This window comes from Xenopus laevis, chromosome 2L (genome assembly GCF_017654675.1).
Source record: "Xenopus laevis strain J_2021 chromosome 2L, Xenopus_laevis_v10.1, whole genome shotgun sequence".
Lineage (NCBI taxonomy): Eukaryota > Metazoa > Chordata > Amphibia > Anura > Pipidae > Xenopus > Xenopus laevis.
Window position 1 is genome coordinate 15,963,522 of NC_054373.1, and position 21,760 is coordinate 15,985,281.

The 21,760-nt window shown below is 38.0% G+C and overlaps 1 protein-coding gene across 3 annotated transcripts in view; it reads left to right on the plus strand.

Moving 5' to 3' along the window:
* The window catches only part of LOC108707425 (glutamate receptor ionotropic, kainate 1), a 273,351-nt gene that overhangs the window by 235,329 nt on the left and 16,262 nt on the right, over positions 1-21,760 (plus strand). For all 3 annotated transcript variants that reach the window (XM_041581583.1, XM_041581582.1, XM_018245436.2), the window contains 2 exons: positions 9,546-9,763; positions 12,583-12,808. In XM_041581583.1, coding sequence (XP_041437517.1) covers positions 9,546-9,763; positions 12,583-12,808 — 444 coding nt within the window. The remainder of the gene's footprint in view (positions 1-9,545; positions 9,764-12,582; positions 12,809-21,760) is intronic.

Below are 21,760 nucleotides of genomic sequence, written 5' to 3' on the forward strand. Positions count from 1 at the left end.
CAGCCTGTATAACAATATAGCACACAGGGTGCCTTTTTGAATAGTATGCACCTCTTATAGTTGCTTACCAGCAGTTCCCATGAACCATGTGTGACATATTTAAGTACAGATGGAGGGTTGGCTATCCCAAAAAGTCTGCTGATAAGATGGATATCTAGGGTTTCATTTTATTAAATGGCTCCAACAAGTCGGAACTGTTTTGAGATAACGAGAGTAGGGATGCACCGAATCCACTATTTTGGATTTGGCCAAACCCCCGAATCCTTTGCGAAAGATTCGTCCAAATACCAAACTGAATCCTAATTTGCATATGCAAATTAGGGATGGGAAAGGGAAAACATTTTTATCTCCTTGTTTTGTGACAAAAAGTAACGTGATATCCCTCCCTGCCCCTAATTTGCATTTGCTAATTAGGATTGAGATGCGGTTTGGCCAGGCAGAAGGATTCTGCCAAATCCGAATCCTGCTGAAAACCGAATCCTGGATTCGATGCATCCCTAATAAAGAGTTTATATTAACTTCCAGCTTCCACGGTAAATAAAAAATGAACCTTAGCACTCCTGTGCATAAAGTCTATCTGGAATATGAAAAAATATTGTGAAATAACCAAGACTATAAGGAAAACTTTATCATATCGATGGTTGTAAAGCCAAATAATTGGGATATATGCAGTATAGCTACATACATGGATGAGCAAATTACACTCAATCACCCTTACATACAGTATGCTGGCATATATGGCACCTTAGATGCAGGCTTGTGGGTCCTTGACAAATTCTGAATATTTTTGACCTTACTTTGTACCCAATTCTTTTCTTTTCTGAGCAAAAAACTAAGAGAAAAAAAAAGAGCAAAAATAATTTGCATGGTTTAGCCTATTTTAATTGAGGTCTGTGCTCAAATGGGCCCCCCTATAATCCACCCTGATGAGGCACCAGTGGGCAGTCTATGACTGGGGGTGAAGCAAAGACTGTCAGGATAATACGGTCTTTTCCCTAAGTGTGTTCCCTCTGTCAGGTATTATCAGTCACCTTTCAATTCAACATCCGTGAAACACATTACAAGTAATGTACCCTCCGGTGAATTCAAGTCAAAAGGCATGTCAGTGATCCAGTTATCCATCATTCACATCTGTGTTTATAAAGCAAACTGCCAAGCATAGTCAGTATACATTTCTCACTTGGACGGCTTTTCTTGGCTTATAAAAACACCAACATTGTGTATATACTGTACATGTATACATACATACAGTTAGATTTAGAATAATATTCTTGATTCACCTGTGTAATTTGTATATGTATATGCAGGAAGATCACAATAACCCCAAAGTAACAGGACTAAAGAATACAATTAAATTAAACAGCCTGGCCCTGTTTTTATCGTTAAGTTCTGTTTGTATTCCATTGACTTTAACCACTCAATCAGTATTCAATTAAATTGGTAATTAGCTATAGAGGGATGAGTTGGACACTGAAGTGTAGTGGTCAGGTTAAATGAGAATAGGGAGAATTTACTCTCGGTTTACTCTCCTAGATAGACCTAAAAGGCCAGCATGAGCTAAGATGAATTTGGGGTGAATATGTATTTGTTGTCCTAGATATTCTTGAAACAATGATAAATATATCAATATTTTCTTATATCTGTAGCTATTTCATGAGCTAAGGGGAGCCCTGGCCAAAGGTTGGACCTTCAAGGGGTCCTACAGACAAATACAAGAGGTCCTCTGCACTCAACCCATCATCAATATATTAAAGATATTGAGGCATTTCGTGCCTTAAGTTACTAAAAAAATGCCTTACCCTTTAAACAAAACAGGGATTGTTTGTCCATATATTGCAATATATCCAAGTTGGTCAACTGCGTCATTCCTGGTCTGGCCAGTCCTACACTCAACTTTTATCTGATTCATTAAGCATTCTATTGCTTTGTTAAACGTTTTACTAGGGATGCACCGAATCCAGGATTTGGTTCGGCCAGGAGTCAGCACTTTTTAGCAGGATTCAGATAAAGCCGAATTCTTGTGCCTGCCCGAACTGAATCCGAATCCTTAAAATCATGTGACTTTTTGTCACAAAACAACAAATTAAAAGATTTTTTAGCCAGGGGCTGCGTGCACAGCTCTCTTTCCCCTCCTCCTCACTGATTTGCATATTAGGTTTCTGATTCAGTTCGGTATTCAACCAAATTTTTCACAAAGGATTCGGTTTTGGCCAAATCCAAAATAATGGATTCTGTGCAGTCCTACATTTTACACAGGGACTAAGTTTTACCTGCAACTTGCCTGCTTTCAAGGTTGAAACTCCGTTCAAGGGGTCCTGGCCAAAAGTTGGACCTTCAAGACCTTGAACTGGAAAAGTCTGAGGATGTTGTTTACATTGATTAATGCATTCTTGATAGACACCAATAGCAAACGTGTTACCTTAATTTCTATTAGGTGTATATAATTATAAGTTCTCCAAAGGAAAGGCACACAAACCAAAATGTAGCCTTCCTCTTTGGCAACATCCTCGGGTCACAAATGTAAACATATCAAGAAACATCAGCTATACACAAACCTCTTCCAAAGACCACATTTCTCTACATGCCTAGTGTTATACCTGGCATGGTATTTCTTTGTATAGATTTTGAGCAAACATAGATATTTATTTCTTCACTCACACTGCTTGGTCCTGTTAATTTTTGTAATCTTTAGCAGACCACATCTACAATGACATCAGGCCAATTCCAACAGGAAGATGCACATATTAGCCGTAATTTTAGTAGGTAGTAGTGGTGGATCCCTTGAAGCTCCGTCCCTGGCCTCCTAATTGTGTGGACGAACAAGAAAAGCTTAATTTGCAGTTATTCTGCTCCTAGTGTGTGATTCCCAAGTTTACAAATGTACTATCAGGCCAATTCCCTTAGGGTGAAGTATGGATGCAGGATTCGGTTCGGGATTCGGCCAGGATTCGGCCTTTTTCAGCAGGGTTCAGATTCAGCCGAATCCTTCTGCCAGGCTGAACCAAATCCAAATCCTAATTTGCATATGCAAATTAGGGGATGGGAGGGAAATTGCATGACATTTTGTCACAAAAGAAGGAAGTAAAAACTGTTTTCACCTTCCCACCCCTAATTTGCATATGCAAATTAGGATTCGGTTCGGTATTTGGCCGAATCTTTCGCGAAGGATTCGGTGCATCCCTAGGGTGAAGACACACAGAGATGCTAGTAGCATCTACTTGTCACAGCTACAAAATAAACAATAGTGATAATTGGCTTTGCTTAGGCACTACATGTGTTTTAGCAGAGGCAATTTTTAATATTGTCGGCACTGTATTTAGTAGCCACTAGTAACTCCAAAGCTAGTTTTTATAGGGATCGTTGTCTATAACCAACAACGTTTGCTCCAGTTAACTTGCAGTTTTGATGCACTTTTCCTCCATAATATAACAGGTGGACCCACATCTATTTAATTTTTTTAGAACAAAAATCTACGCTCTTCTATTTAATAATGTGTTCTCTATAATAAGTAATTCGGGCTAATACTCAGTACTATAATGGTCATAATTATAATCAGTGTATTTTTTGGAGAAGAAAAACAGTCTACAGGAGCTTCTAAGTGGAAAGAGCCTTTCACCCTACAAATCCAAAGGCTTTGATGCATCTCTATGAGAACTATATGTATCTGTTTACAATGTGGAGTCTCCAATGGTTTCAAAGGTGAAGTGTAATACTGGCCCAGCCTTGCATTATAAACAAATGAAATAAATATGTTACCTTTGATTCGTAGATTGGCTTGGACCCTTTATTTGCTTGGATAATTAATAAGAATTTGGTAGGGAAAATATCACAGGGAGAAGGAACAGACAAAATCTAGGAAACAAGTGGGGAAGGGGGAATACAATTGTAGTAAAGGGAATTGTTGAACAACAGTAGGAGGGTTCTAAATTGAATGTTGAGTTTGAGAGGGGTTTGTGCTTATGTGTGACATTATATGAAGCTGCAAGGCGTTTACAGTACAAGGAAGGCTTGTATCTACCTCCATTACCCCTATCTGTGTGTGAACATCCATCTCTACTGCCCCTCTCCCTCTGTTTATTATCTGCCTCTGGAGTTTACCACTGTCCACAGCAAACTATGGGATGTAGTGTGTGTTCGTTACCACTACCTTGGGTACATGACAGTCAGCCCCAACCAGACTATGCTTGTCTTTCAAGAAGTAAAAATGAGACCATTGAGCATCAAGTGTTCTCATGCACAAATTTTGTGTTACTTGATTATTAAATGGGCCCTTCACATCTGGAAGACACTATAGTTTGGTTCACTCCAGAGCTGAAGGGATTCAGTCTATGGAGGAGGGATAAACAAGCTGCAGTTCTCCTGTTGCTGCTGCTCAAATACAACTATCAGTGCCTTCAGAGGTTTCTGGGAGTTGTATCTCAGCCAGTACGGAAGCTGATGGAGCTTGTCTATTCCTGATATAGAGTTTAAACAAAAAACAGTTGCTACCCTCTGCATCCAGGGTTATGCTCTTTCTCGTTGCAGAAGCTTGACTGTTATGCTTGACTGGAAGCCATTTGTTTAAATTCTTAAATGTGATGATCAGACTTTCTCTTTTCTACAGAGCCTGAGCAAAGTCTGGATCAGGATTGGCTGTCATGTCTGCCATAAAAAAGGCATTAATGAGACTTCAGCAAGTATTGTCTCTGACCCAGATTTCCTGCTAGAATAACATGCATGTTTATAATGTTTATTTGCCTAATATCCACTATTTTATGCACTTGTTGTACAATATGCTTGTGATTGTTACAGTTAACAATGGTCATATACTGTATGGACCTACAAATCCCAATATTTTCCAACAATTTTGGAAGTTGTAGTTCTAAAATAGCTACCCATCAATGGTAAACATTTTTATTTATTATGTGAAAAGTAATGGTGCAAGAATCTTATTTTCACTTACAGGGTGTCAGATATACTGAACAGCAACTAATGACCTGGGAAAATGTTATTTCAATTGTCATAAGGGAAAATGTAAATCAAGTTGCAGACTTTGCTACTGGTCTTGTAACCGATTGATTGGTTGCTATGAGTTACTAGACCTGGGAAAACTTTGCTCCTTCTATTACATTTCCCAGACAGATCACAGGGACACAGTGCAGCTTCTCATGATCAGCAGTTCTACTTAACAGCCAATATTACTATTATACATTTGAAAATAGGCTAACCTTTTAACCACACCCCTATTTTCCTTGGCCATAACCAGTTATGCCCTCAAAATGCCAAAAACATCACCCGCTTTGGGTACACTTTATCCCTTTTAGGTATGGCACTATTCCACTGAGGAAGGTCAAATAAATTTATCTCAGAGCTCTTCCTACAGGTTCATTACATCGCATTAATCCATGAGGGATGGTAAGCAGAAATAATAGGGTCACACACCAGAGCATGGAGGAAAGTTAACTGCCACTTGGGTTGGCACAAGTTCTAGTTCTGAGAGGTCACACCCCATGGTTAACGAGTATTAAAACAAATATATGTCTGGCTAGGGCTTTAGTTTTAAACTTTAAACTATGGCACTATTTATCATCAGGTCAATCAAACCCCTAATCATAGTTTTGCAGCAATTTTATCCCAGTCTGTAAGTGGCAAATTGGAGTCTTATAAAGTATAAATGTCACAGGTGGGTTTTTGGACTGAGGGCATGTTTATGTCTTCATTTCATCAGCCAAACAGACCTAAGCCTATGCTGGTGGGACTGGTCAAACTGGATCATGTTGGGTCTTCCACTCAATGATTTCTGCTACGTAGTCATGACATCGGTTGAACGGCAGTTGCTGTTTTCCAGAATGTCATGACTGCCTATTGAATCTCACTGGATGAATTGGTGCTTATATACTCAACTGTACTCATTGGAAGACCCATCTACTCATCCGAAGACCGACTGGATCTGTCACAATCCAATTTGACCAGCTCCACCAGTCTACCAAGGTCCCGCTGGATGTTGCAGATGGAACAGTTGGAATTTCCATGCAGCAGTAGGAGTGAACACTGCACCAAAGCAATGTATCAACCTACAGAAACAGAAATGCTGATCAGACTGCTTCATTAAATCCTTGCCCATCATCCACTATCACATTATGCACAAAAAGCATACTGCAAATATCTATGAGCCTTCAGCATTGCTTTTTACATAAGAGCTGCCTCCTAGGTGTTACACTCTCGGTAACAACCAAATCAAATTACTGTGTATATTGAGCTTCCTGTTGTGCAAAATCCATTGCTATGCTCAGACATGGGATCAAATTTGCTGAGAACAATTAAATGGAAAAAAGCTAAAAGAGAAACATCACATACACACACATTTATATATATATATATATATATATATATATATATATATATATATATATATATATATATATATATATATATATATATATATATATATATGTTGCATTATAAATGAATGTATTTATGAAAGGCATGTGTGTTATAGACACAGATAAGATAATGCTATGGTTTTTACACTAGGTCTCATATCAAGTGGTAGAAAACCACAATAAGATTTTTTATTTGTAATATTTAAAGCTACTGTACATTTACCACTGTTCGAGAAGTCAGTGCTTAAGTGAAATGGACACATGTTTATGTTATATAGATCATATATCATTAAATTGCCGGGTCGGCTTCTTGACTCTTATCTGTCCCAAGGTTGTTATGGGCATTGCACCTACATGAACGTATGGGGTGGGAATGCAAAGCTTAAAAGTATCTTCAGCCATTAGGGGCTCTAAATATACTCTTGAGAATATAATTTAGAAACAAATTGATGGCTTCATTATAACCCAAGAAAATATCAATTTGGTTTAAAGATAATAATTTATATAATGGATGTATTGTCTTTCCCCTTCTAAGATAAAAACTAAGCACTGTGGAGTTTTTATTTAGAGTTCCCAGTTAGAAACCCTTAATTTGGAACTCACATTGAGTTGTCACTTAAGATAACTACTAGACATGTGACAACAGCTGAAATTGAAATATAAGTAATTAAGAAGGAAGGAAGGTGTATCTTCCAATTAGTTCCTCTTTGAAAATGAAGATGTGCCTTGTTATTCTATTGTTATTCTATTGAGTTAGACATTTTGTATAGACAAAAACAGCACCTAGTGAAAGCATTCTTTGTACACAATAGGCAGTGCCTCATTACTTTACTTATAAGAGAAAATACATGGATGACGTAATCTTGTGCTCCACTGCCAAATCATCCCTCTAAACCGTAGGAAAAACAACCTGTATTGCACACACACACTGACAATGCAGATAAGCAGCTGCTGGGTCTGCTGTGTATATAGTTACACACCTGTTGTCTGCCCTCTAACAAAAAAAATCCCCTTATATATTCCACCGCACTCTTTTCCCATTTACCCACCTAGGAGACAATAAGGGTAGCCAAATTGGAATGAAATAGGCCACAACTATATTTGCAAATAAGAAAAATATATAAATCAGTTATATAATTATAATAATCAAGTGAACACATAAATAATCCATGCAAGCTTTTGGAATGCTTCCATGCCACCGCCTTCCACAAAAGGCAATAATATGCCCAAGAAGAACATACACCACTATTGACACAATTACACCTTAAACTGGGGTATATTCCCTCCATGCCCATGGAAAGTATTTTTCCGAGCTGTAACAAAGTAACCAAAACTATACTGTTGCTCTCCTTCCAATTCCACCTTACCTGGTGGGTAAAAGGGAAGAACCTTCCTAAAAATAATTAGTACCCCTACGCCCTGCCTCCTTTCTCACCAATCACTATACCTGCCCTAAAACCTGTCACACTAATATTCATCTCTTTAATCCCTTTCTTGCCTACTTCCCACTAAGCAACCCATTTTACCATTCACCTGTCCAAATTCCTAGCCCAGTCAATGCTCTTTTCCCCCACCCTGTTCTCCTAGCTGGAACCCCATTACAACTGCTGTTAAAAATATCACACATCATTTCCAGCCATTTAATTAACAGAAAATATCAGAATTAGAGGTTCTGCAGGTCAGATGTCCAAAGGCAAGGATATGGTAGAGAGCGGTATGCAGGCACAAGTGCATATTTTTAAATATATTGGGTGGAAAAAATGTTCCCTGGATATTAAATGTGTCTTCTTACAATGTGACATTCATCCAAAAATTATCTTTTTTCCGCTGTAGTTAAACCATATTCCTTAAGGAAAACTGCTTGGAATTTCAGATTCTATGAAATATTCCCAGGCTGCAAAAAACATTAGTAATAAGATTTGCAAAATTAAAGAAAAAGATATATCATATCTGATGAGATTCATGAGTCATTTAAAATTGTATTTGCCATATCCAGTTAGGTATTGCTTAATATATCTTTTTTAATCAAACACACTTCCCAGGGGAGCAAGTAGAAGTTACTGGTTCCCACAGCAACATTTCTTTAGGGCCCCACCATGCAAACCTTGGGGAAGATGATAGCGTTCATTCATCAATGCTGGAGCTCTAAGGGGTGCATAGTTGCCCATAATTGTGCCTATCACTGGTGGGTGCAATCATTGCTCTGCACCTTGTTCCAGATTTTTAAAGCACAGTTCACATGAACACAAATCAGGGAAACATGATCAGGGAAATCCAGGCAGGGCAATGGGTTATTGAGGGGGCGGGGCAATGACATTTAGTGGGTGGCCCTGTGACATCAGTGAGCGTGACTATGACATAGTGATCAGTGATTGGCTGAGTGTAATGTCATTCAATGTAGAGTCCTGTCTAGATTTCTAAATTAGGGTCAGTTTAGACCTGGACAGGGGGTTGTCCTGGTCCTAGACAGGTGGGAACCCTACAAAGGAACCCTGTTTATTTCAGGCACAAAGTACAGGACACCCTACTCCCTAGCTTTCTGAATGACACACAAGTTTGGGAATTCCATGGGCACTCCTTGTGCCTCCCACCTTCCTCCTACTCTGCACCCAGCAGTACCAAACACAAACAACACTGCAAATAGAAGGAGACACAATACATTTTGGGTCATTTTTGATGTGGAAGACAGAGTGCAAATTGTACATACTGGGCATAAGTCATCAACGTTTTGGTCTTTGCACCCTACCTTCCATACTAGATAAATTGTCAAGACCTTTGGCTCCCCATGAAAACAGTGTTCCCTGCAGTTGCCAATGCTGTATTTATAAGGGGCAGATGTGGAAAAGCTCATAGGCTTCCTCCCCTTCCACCCCCTACCTATCCCCTAACTAGCCTGTCATTCAGAACTTATGGTACGGCAGTGGACACGGGCTGTGACGGACCCTATATTTAATGCACCCTTAGTACTCATGTATTTCTGTCCAGGGTCTTTATAAATTAATTCTTTTGTGCTCCATTCTAGCAACAATACACTATAGGATCAGGGAAAGCTATGAAGTCCTTCATGTTAAAGTGGTATTTGGCTAAAACTACAGTGATATCTGGTATATCTGAACACAATCCCTTATTGCTGTAATGCTTTGTGAGATATTTTGTTTTGATTATGACTGTATCTCATAACAGGCTCCGAGCTAATGCCCAAAGCTCTTTCTACCAGAATAGTTGGAGGAATATGGTGGTTTTTTACTCTGATCATCATTTCCTCCTACACTGCTAACCTGGCTGCCTTCCTTACTGTGGAAAGAATGGAGTCCCCAATAGACTCGGCAGATGATTTGGCCAAACAAACAAAAATAGAGTTTGGGGCTGTTCGAGATGGTTCAACAATGACCTTTTTTAAGGTAAGAAAATTATTCTGGTTTAAAAACTATTTTTTGTTTAGTTTTGCTGAAAGCTTTTGGTACTTAAAGGAAAACTATACCCCCCAACATTGTAGCTCTCTATAAAAAGATATTGCATAAAACAGCTCATATGTAAAACCCTGCTTCATGCAAATAAACCAGTTTCATAATAATATACTTTTTTAGTAGTTTTTGCTATTGGGTTATCTTAAATAGAAAGTTGCCATTTTAAAAAATAAGGGCTGCCTCCTGAGATCGTAGGATTCACGGTGCACACAAACAAACCAAACATGTTAGGTCACATGAGCCAATTAACATACAGAGTTTTGTCTTTTCCTTCCTCACTTCTTCCTGTTACAGTTAGAGCTGCAGTATTTCTGGTCAAGTGATCTCTGAGACAGCACACAGACCATCACAAAATGGTGGTTTAAGGCAAGAGATGTAAAAGGCCAATATTTACTTAAATATATATTCCAGTTTGATGAGATTCTTTAATATGCCACTTAATTTGACATCTGTTGCTTAAGTATTCATTTTGGGGGTAAAGTTTTCCTTTAACAAGAAAAGGTTTATAGTGCATTACTAAAACAGATGTGGGGTTCAGTTGTGCATTCCCCAAACCTACAGCTTGGGGAGAGAATCCATCCCAAAAAGATTCGTAAACAAAATTCGAAACAATTGTGGTTCATGTAATAGCCATACGTGTTCCGTACACAGGGCACTTAATCATAGGCTCAGATCTAACTTGTATCATGCAGAATTTGTAATGCCTTTTATTTAAGACATTATCATGGCATTTGAATCCAAGATCTTCTCTGCAAAGGAGCCGGAACCTAATCATTTTTGTGTGTGAACAGTCTTTGTCTGTTTATTTAAAAATGAGACCACTTAAAACGAATGTAGCTCTACTGTGTAAGACACCTTGTCTCAGTCATTAAGAAGATTCTTGTCTCCAAGACATGGTGTACAGCAAGCCTAAATGTTAATAATGCCCAAAACTAGATCATTAAACCGTTCATTTATCTCAAGTGACTGACTAATGCCTTTCTTTCTCATTTGGCAAAGACATTGTTCCCTAGTAAAAGTCAAGTATTAAAGGCACGCATTCCCTAGTCTCTTCACTTCTCTCTTGGAAAAGAAACATCATTATACGGCCTCAGTGAAGATCCAGGTGTAAAATAAATGTTATTGTTCTTCAGAGTTGGTTTCCATGATACCAATGAATTGAAGTACATCTTTTTCAATCTAAACTACAGTTAATTTAACATTATCAGTAAGATAATTAAAGGGATATAAACATAAAGGGAAAAAACTGGTGAGCATTTATATATAACATTTGAAACTCATTATAGTCTGGTTAACAATATAGATTATCTGTTATATTCATTTTTTTTTACATTTGTTTTTTATTTATTGTACAAGGTTTTGGTGATCTTCAATGAGTAAGTTGGTCCTCTATGACACTGAAAGGCTGGGAAAAGATATGCTGTAGTTCTTTTAGTAAACATACTGTAGATTGTCTGTGCAGAAAGAATAACCACTAATCAAATAGATTGCTTGGTAGTCAATTGAAAATGCCACCAAGATACTTCTAGAAGCTTTTCAGAAGGTCTATAAAATCCTCCTATTTGAGATCAGTATCTTATCAGTAAAAGTGATGTTTCTGAGTAAACATATAAGCTAGCTATACACAACTACATTGTCTGGTTTGTCCCAGTCACTAAATGAGGACATCTTTCCCCACTTTGGAAACCCAAGTTTGGGGGTATTTTTTTGTTAGACTTTTGGGGGCAGAGTCACTTAAGGGGCGAAGTGGCTAACGCTATTGAATTTTCGGCAGCGTTGCCAGGGATATCACCAATTCAGTTACAGGTGCAAGTGCCAATAGCGAATGGGACCGTTATTAGTGTTCATTTTTGTGACTTTTCGCTCTGGCGAACTATTGTTACTCCGCAAATTCACTACTAGTGCAGATTTTACTGAACATTACCTCTTTTGCCAGAGTTGACTTCACCACCTCAGACCAAGCGAAGTGCTATAAAGCAGCTACATCTTCCTCAATCTTCTGTCACTTGCATCATATTCTGTGTGCCGAAAATACATTAAAGTTCAAAAAACACTTTTTTTAAGGGGTATTAGCTGCAAAAGTCCTAACTTAGACTTTTTTTGGGTAACCGGCTTTCTCCACACAATTTATAACATATGGAACATTAATTTTACAGTGGGCTCATGTGTGGACATGTGTAATAAAAAGTGGTAACTTCAAGCATTTTCACCATTTATAATAAAGACCTCCATACAATTTTAAACTACCCGCCATATGCAAACTGACCTAAGAGCAAGATCGCTAGCGAATTTTTGCTAGGCACAAAGGAACGCTAGCTCATCTTCACTTCACTGCCAAAGTAACGCTAGCGAAAAGTCGCCAGCGTGCGTCGCCCCAGGGCACAACTCCGCATATGAGATAATTAGTGTAGTGGTAGGGAATTTGCGCCTGGTGAAGTGGTGCAATGTGTGCAAAGTGGTCGCTGGCGACAATTTGCCCTTTAATGAATTTGCCCCTTGGTCTACTGATTAGACCACAGACAGTGTGGGGTTCAGCTAGATCATTTGCCGGGATGATTTTTTATCCAGCCTGATTAATACCTTAGTAAACTCCAAACTGTTATTGATTTGGCAGGGCAATGTTTTGGGTCCATACTGGGTCAACTTGGTCAGAGTCAGCAGTGAATGACTGGGCATTGACACTTTACCATCTGTTCAAACATGTCAAACTCAGAAAAATGTCAGTAGGATAACACGTACTCTTTTATTTGCAGAAATCTAAAATTTCCACGTATGAGAAGATGTGGGCATTTATGAGCAGTAGGCAACAAACTGCCTTGGTGAAAAACAATGATGAAGGAATTCAAAGGGTTCTCACTACTGACTATGCTCTACTGATGGAGTCAACAAGCATTGAATATGTTACTCAGAGAAACTGCAACCTGACTCAGATTGGTGGACTTATTGATTCGAAAGGTTATGGAGTAGGGACACCTATTGGTAAGTTATCTTTTGATAATGACTGATCTATCTGTAGATATACTGAAATTCAGTTTTAACAATAAGTTAAAATATCTAAATGCAGCAAACTAATGGTCTAAGAAGTATGAACTACAAACTGCTCTTACTAAAAGAAACCCATATAAACAAATACTATTGTCTGTTAGGACAGAGCTAAGTTGGTCATACACATAAATCTCCTCCTGCTTGGCCAGATTGCCAAACAAGCAGATTTTTGCAGAGTTTGGTCATTCAAGTGTAAGGCCAAAGTGGGTTGATCAATCGATCTGGAAAGATCAATCCTTGGATGGGGGCCCATACAGAGCAGCCACCCACAGACATCCTCCATGTCCAGCAGGAGTTCCCAGCCCTTAGTTTTTCTGCCCAGACAGATTAATATCTGAAAAAACACAAAACAGATATCAAACAAGAAAAATATTGTTTTGATCTCATACAATTCAGTAAAAGCGAATCAAATCAGTATCTCAATCAATATTAATTATCAGTACCTGCACACAGCTACAATGTCATCTACTGCATGTTTTCAAATAAATAAAATAAAGCATTACATTTCCTTTAAATGCTGATGGCCCTAACAGCAGAATAGTCTCCAAGTTGTCGGCCTGCCAGAGACAAAAGTTCTTACCATAATTGTTAGCATAATAAAACCCTAAGGCTAACAGTGGAAGTGGAAACAAGATAAAGACTTAAACTAGATCACAAGAGTCCACCAAAATTTTCAAGAGCACATTTGAATATCTTTGTGAATAAATGTTTAATAGTACATGTATGAGATCCCTTATCTGGAAATCCATTATCCAGAAACCTCTGAATTTTATAAAAGCCATCTCCCCATAGACTCCATTTTATCCAAATAATTCAAATTTTTAAGATGGAATTCCTTTTTCTCAATAATAAAACAATACCATGTACTATTGCCCAAACTAAGATATAAGATGATTAGAGACAAAGCAGTCCTGTTGGGTTTATATCATATTTAAAGGAGAAGGAAAGTCTTTTTTACTTGGGGGTGCCAAAAGTTAAGCACCCCCAAGCGATAGCATTTACTTACCTGACCCCCCGGGCCGGTGCTCCTATCAGGAGAAAACTGCACGGGCCCAGAGTTATTCCAGGGAGGTATGAAGGTTTGAAGATCCAAATTACGGAAAGATCTGTTATCTGGCAAGCCCCAGGTCCCGAGCATTCTCGATAACAGATCCCATACCTGTAGTAATACAATATATATTACCAAGGCATTGTAAACAAGTCGGCAAGTTAGCTAACGCCATTAGCTTCGGATGTTTGAAAACCTCAACTCTGTGTATTAGGTTCTAGAAAATAATTCCCCGTATGTGTATAATCTATAACCCTGGAAATGTCTAGGAAGATTTGTAATCTAGAAAGACTATGTTAGCTGAGGAAGACCTAAATAAACTACATTTTGAACGAAATTCGCTAATTTTTCGGCGAAGTGAAACAACGCAAATTCGCCCATCACTAATGGTCGAATATTCGAACGATTTTTACTTCGAATCGAAGTCGAAGTAAATTCGAAGTCGTAGTATCCTATTCGATGGTCGAAGTATCCAAAAAATTACTTTGAATTTTGAATTTTTTTACTTTGAAAATTCTCTCGAATTCACTTCGACCCTTGATAAATCTGCCCCTTATATTTAAAGAACAAATACCAGCATAAATTATTGAATTAATGAAAATCAAACACTTTTTTAAACTTATCCCCCAAGCAAGTAAAAATCCCCACTCCCCCCAAAATATTCATTTAATGTTCATTAGTCACATATTAAATGCTGCCATGCTTCCTTAAATATAAGGAAAGTGTGTCAACGATGCTTAGAAATGATCTTATTACCATCCAAAGGGGGATTTCTTATAAATCTGTGCCTTTGATGGTGTGACCAAAATAAATAATAACATGAATGGTTTCTTCACATGGGAAATCAGAGACAAATAAAGTGAGCAAGTCGAATTATTCACACTTAGAACCTGTACACATTGCTTGATGCGAATACAGAATTGAAGTCCAATGAGCAGGATACTGTCTGTATATGTGTGTTTCGTTGAGTACAAATCATATTAAAGATTAGTTTTAACAATATATGGAATATACTGACTTGAGACTTGATGCACATGATATAAGCAATGGTTTAGAACATTTAGGATGGGTTAAAGGGCATGTAAAGGCAAAAAAATAAAATGCCATTTTTACTTTCTTTAATGAAAAAGAAACCTATCTCCAATATACTTTAATTAAAAAATGTGTACCGTTTTTATAAGAAACCTGACTGTATAAATAACACCCTGCTGAGAGAGTCAATTCAATTCAAAGTATGGTTTGTCTGCAGGTTAGAGTTCATTGAAGAACGTGTAACATCATTTCCAATTAAAGTACAGTCCGCTGGGCCAGACAAGGAAGCCTTAAAAGCCCTGTTGACTGAAAGCTAACCAGTTCAGACACTCTTAACAAAAGTGACTGGCTAAAACATAACTTTTAATAAATATTTTAAAACCATAACACACACCACCAACGTGCTGAGTAAAAACAACAAGACTCCATGGTGTTAGTAATGAAGTCTGGGTAAAGTGTCCCTAAAAACACATTAAAACCAGGCTATAGATAGAACGGTGCAAAGCACAAATCCAACTGTCTCAATTGACAGTGTGCTGGTTATAAGCAGTATGGAGTGATGGATGCCAGTCGCAATCCCAGAACCCTCCCTTCCACAAGTTCCCCAGGCCAAAATTTTCTACCTAGCTACGTAGGGAGCAAGTGGGAGCTAGTCGCCCACCGTCCACCTATGCCAAAGCCCGACGCGTTTCGCCGTTTGCGCGGCTTCCTCAGGGGCATAAGTGCCGGGTGTGTGTCAAAATTCGGTTTAAATAGCCGTCTCTAGCCGTCCGTCTGAAAGGGCGCATTTAGAATGACGTCATTTCCGGTCGCGCATGCAGAGAAAGTGCTTAGGCGCTTCAATATGCCTAATGCGCATGCGCTGCCCACACGAACTCCTCCTGTGATGTCATCCTCACCAATCGCGTGTATGTTATGTCCCTTCAGGCGCTTTGCAGTATATTTTTTGCGCATGCGCTGTCCCAATCTGACAAAAAATAAATAATTAAATAACTAAAGGTTCGTGCGCACTTCAAGTTTGGCACGCAATAAATGAGTGTGGACGCCTTATTAGTCTAAAGGGCATGCGCTATCTCAATTGTAATGACATGCGCTTCATGCATTCGTATCTTGCGCATGCGTACCCTATGGAACACTCGTTGCTACGAAGTATATGGCTAGTAACCTATTCAAGGTGCAGCAAGATTATATGCAAAAAACAAAGTAACAGGCCCCAAGGTTTAAGATACTAGTGCTCGGGATAGTGGCGAGCTAGAGATCGCTACAAATTATTCAAAAGGAACAGTACCAATACTATTCTTTTTAAAGAAAAACTTTACATATAGATAGCTTCCTCAGTTAATTATTAGTCTATTATTGTATCAAGAAAAATTATTACGATTTACAAAAATGGAGAGAAAGTAAAGCCCTCATTTAGGCCATATGGCACTTTGGTGTTTAACCAGTAAATCCATTGTGCCTCGCGCTGCAATAATTTCCTGTCAATATCGCCAACCCGCATTGTAGGTTTAATGTGATCTACTGCTGTAAATTTTAACATCTCAATATTGCCATTGTGTGTTTCATTGATGTGTCTCGCTACCGATGTGTTTCTCCTGTGCCTCACATCTCCAACATGCTCAAGGATCCTTCTCCTAAATTCCCGTTTTGTTTTGCCCACATAGCGTTTCCCACACCCACAATTCATCAGGTATATTACTCCTGATGTTTTGCAATTCATAAAAAACTTTAAGGTGTAATCAGGGATGTCCAATCTACCATGGCATGTCGACGCTTTCTCTATGAAGGGACAGGCTTGACAGCTACCACATTTATAGCAGCCTTTAGTTTTATTTTCTAACCATGTTGGTTTAGCCTCATTGCTAAGGTGGCTATGTACCAACTGGTCATGTAGATTTCTACTGCGTCTAAAAGTGATTGTGGGATTACTCCCAATGACTTCTGATATATCTTTGTCCTGCTCAAGAATGTGCCAGTGTTTACTTAGAATTTGGCGAATTTCCTTGTGTTCAGAACTATAGTTCCCAATGAACCTTATCACTTTCTGATCCTCACTCGGACTAGCTGGTCCACTACTTGCTGTTTTTCTAGGAACCAAAAGGTGACTTCTGTCTGCCGTGAGCGCTCTCTTGTACGCTTTCTTGAGGGAGTTGTGGCTATACCCCCTCAATTTGAATCTTTGGTACAATTTATCAGCTTCAGTCTTAAATTCGGACACAGTGCTACAGAGCCTTCTGACCCTCAAATACTGTCCTGTCGGGATGCCTCGAATAAGGCGTGTAGGATGTTGGCTTCGAGCATGCAGGAGATTGTTAGTTGCTGTTTCCTTTCTGAACACCGTAGTTTGGATATTGTTGTTGGGGTCTCTATAGATTCGAATGTCAAGGAAATTAATTACGTCTTTATTAATTTCAGCTGTAATTCTCAAATTTATGTTATTCCTGTTTAGAGCATCGACTAACCTACGAAATTTTTCTGGAGAACCTGACCATATTACTATTACATCGTCTATGTAGCGTAACCATAGTACGATGTATTCTGTGAACTCTGCGAGGGTTTCGTTAAACACAAAATTCCGCTCCCACCACCCCAAATAGATATTGGCATACGTGGGAGCGCAGGTACTACCCATCGCAGTGCCACGTATTTGATGGTAGTAGTGCCCATTAAATGTGAAAAAGTTGTGTTTAAGTAAAAATTCCAACAGTTCTACCACAAATGTATTGTGTTTCTTGTATTGTTGTCCCCTTTGCTCTAAGGTGTCCATGACCGCTTTAAGTCCTATCTCGTGCAGGATGCTTGTATAGAGTGATTCGACATCTAAGCTGGCCAGGTAATGATCCTCACCTAGAGAGATTCCTTCTAGATGCCGTAAAGCATCCATGGTGTCTAAAATGAAAGAAGGAAGACTATATACAAATGGTTTTAGTATTTGATCAATATAGATACTGGCAGGTTCCGTTAGGCTGCCTATACCTGAGACGATTGGACGTCCAGGTGGGGACATTGCATTTTTGTGGATCTTGGGGATCGTATAGAAAGTGGGGATGGTAGGTGATTTTACCATCATGAAATTAAATTCCTCCTTACTGATAATGTTAGATTCTTTCCCTCTTTTGAGAATGCCACTCAGCTCTATCTGAAAAGCCTTCAGAATGGTTTTAAAATATTTATTAAAAGTTATGTTTTAGCCAGTCACTTTTGTTAAGAGTGTCTGAACTGGTTAGCTTTCAGTCAACAGGGCTTTTAAGGCTTCCTTGTCTGGCCCAGCGGACTGTACTTTAATTGGAAACCTGACTGTATGCAGTGAAATTCTCCCTTCATTTACTGCTGTGGATAGGAATTGTCAGACAGTCCCTAACTGCTGAGCAGGGAAACAATCATACTTATGTACAGCAGGGGAGCCCCCGCCTTACTTCCCAGCCATGCAGAACTCCAGCAGCTTTGTTTATGATGATCCCTAAGCAGCCCAGACCACACTGAGCATGTGCACAGTCTTAGTCTTGCAAAGATGTCTAACAAGTTACAAGATGGTGACCCCCTGTAGCCAACTTTGAAAGCATAAATTATTTGTTTGATTAGGCTTGTGGTGCAGTAAGTTCATGTTTATATTTAGTATACAAAATACTACATCTTTAGCCTTATTCTATTTTAGACTTTACATGCCCTTTAAACATTTAAACAATATGAAATTCATGTTACGCAGAAGTCCCTTACTATGTTCTGTCTGTGCTTTATTTATTGGTCTCTCCATGGGAGATCCCCACTCCTCTTCAGCTACTTCATTAAAACAAGATGCAATACAATAGAAATGCATATATAGTGGCATACAATACATTATATATTTTCTTTAGCACATAATCATTGCTTCCCTAAAATCAGTTTTATTGGGAGTGGGTGTAGTAACAATGACAAGGAGTGAACATTCAATTTCAATGTATTTTTCCAGAGGTGTCATAAAAGCCTAATTTCCACATTCCTTGGAAGTAATATACATTTCAAAAATTTGACATTTACATTTTTCTGTAGAATGAACATTTATTTCATCAGTTACATTTGTGAAACCTTATGTTACTCAGTGGTGTATAAAAAAAAAATAATCAACGTCAAATTATGAGTCTCCACTGGAGGTTCAATTCTGTGGCTGTCACTCGTGGCAGAATTATTATGTTTCAAAAGTAAAATTCAATTGCTTTATTAAAATAAAAAATACAAATGATATGTTCTCCCAGCCTTCCAAATATAATGTAGAACTGGAGCTTTTTATTTGAATGTAATACATGCAGTTTCTGGGAACCGTTGATAGAGAATGCTAAAACTTATGACAAGCACGCAGTGAAAAATATATGTCTGTGCTTAAACAAACCAAAGAAAAAATAGACAAGTGTCCCAGTCACTTATTTTTAATCATTCCTTGTCAATAAATCTTACAATGTCATGATTTTGCTTTCATTATATATAATATGTATATATATAATATAGGGGCTGCTCTATAAATCGTTGAAGTTTCTTGTTTATCAGATTAAATTATTTACAACTTTGACTTCACCTGCTTTCCTCACCCTAACTGTAAAGAACTTTGACGTCAATCAAAGTTTGTTTCTGTGGAAGGATGAAGAACTGAAGGCAGAAGATGAGAGAAGAAATGATCAATATATTTTACTCAACGAAAATTATTTTATTGCTGAAAATACGAATGAACCAACGCAAACTAAAGTTGTTGGAAAACGAATGAAATAATAATTATTACCCAATTAAAAATAATAATTACCCAATATTTTAGTACTCTAAACTTGATTACATTTCCATTACAATTGATTATATAACTAGACATTTCTGGGAACCACAGGATCATAATTTTAAGGCCCAAAACAAGCCATTTTCATGAAGATAACCTTAAGCTTCTTAACAGTCCTACTGGTTCTTCCATACCCCCTGGCTTCTAGCAGAGACAAGTCTGTTCCTCTATAGTTACACCCCAGTTCATTAGTATTTGATAACTAATTCAATATCCCTTCAACATGGATAAAAACATTTTAAGGTTAAAAAATTTTTTTCCAACATCAGTGGGAGCTAGCAAAGCTTTTCTTCCTTAAAGGACTAGACTAGACTTAGGGGCAGATTTATCAAGGGTCGAATCTCGAAGTAAAAAATACTTCGAAATTCTACCATCGAATTTAAATACTTCGAATATCGAATTCAAAGTTTTTTACCGAAGAAAAACGATTAAATCATTCGAATCAAAGGATTCGAACGATTTCAGTGATCGATCGATTTTACTTCGACTACAAAAAACGTAGAATAGTGCATTAGAAGGTCCCATAGGCTAACATAGCACTTCAGCAGGTTTAATTTGGCGAAGTATTGAAGTCGAAGTTTTTTTAAAGAGACAGTACTTCGTACTATTTTACTTCCAATCGAAGTTGAAGTAAATTCATAGTCGTAGTATCCTATTCGATGGTCAAAGTATCCAAAAAATTACTTTGAATTTCAAATTTTTTTACTTTGAAAATTCCCTGGAATTCACTTCGATCCTTGATAAATCTGCCCCTTAAAGTCTAGATCAAATGTAATTTGTTCTTGGTGGAAACATTTTATTTAACCCCCAGATCAACATTTTATTACTGTTTAACAATTGTTCTTGCTTCTTCTCACCAGCATTTTTTGATAAAAAATAATTCAGGAACTCAAACCTTCCAAGATTCAATTGATATAACTGCTTCACCATTGTTTGTTAAATAAAAATGGTTCTATAACTTAAGTTGTTGAAGGTTTCTCAGTTCTTATTAGCATTAGATAAATATAACCCAACCCGAATACTAGTCTATAAACATTTTCTCATTTTTCTTCTTGACCCAAATTAGAAACGTGTTCATGTTTTTTCATGTTTTAGATTTGAATATGATGCCATTTTCTGTCTTGTTACTATTATTATGGTAGGTTATTGTATGATATGTAGGGTTATTGTGCCTTAAAGGAGATCTATTGCAAAAATGAAAACTTAATATAAGCTTCCTCATACTGGAATAAGAGACTTTCTTAATATAAATATAAATATAAATTCTGAGCTGTATCTGAAATAACCAATTTACTCTTCACTGTCCCCCTCTCAGTATCTGTCTTCATTCCATCTTTATGCAGGTGTCAGTCTGAATTTGAATGACAGGTATATCTAATACAGCCTTTGGAGGGGGTTTTCCTAGAAGATGTACTCTTTCAAAATCACTAGATGTACTGTCTCTCTACATGCAGGATTTGTGCCACGTCAGTAATTTTGTTTGTGCTGGAGTCAGTTGTTTTAGTAAGCTTTAATACATCTGTTAGGATGGGGAGCCCCCCACTGTCAAATCAAAATCTTACACCAAACTCTTAAATGAAGAGAGAATGCTTAGAAAGAGATAGTGAAGATAAATCTGATTTTATCCGATTTAGTTTTGTATGATGAAGCTTAAATAAAATTTTCTTATTTGCAAAAGTTCCCCTTTAAACATAAGTCTGTATAGTCCTTTAACAGTAAGCCACATGGGAGGGGAGTTTGTTGTGGAAATGTGACTTGAAGGAGTCCAAAAATGTGCTTGTAGGTGTGCCCAGGAAAGTGAAGTTACGCCAATGAGAACAGGCATACAAAAATAGTTCTTACAGAGATGGAAGATTTAGCTCTCTAAATATTGACAACATGGCATACGTACTAGTAATAGGGCTTCCTGGACAAGCCAAAGTGGAGGGAGGGAAGCTTTGACCGGGCTAGGCAGGCTATAGGCAAATAAGGGGTTGGGATTGGTGGTGAGGAAAGGAAGGAGGGCTTA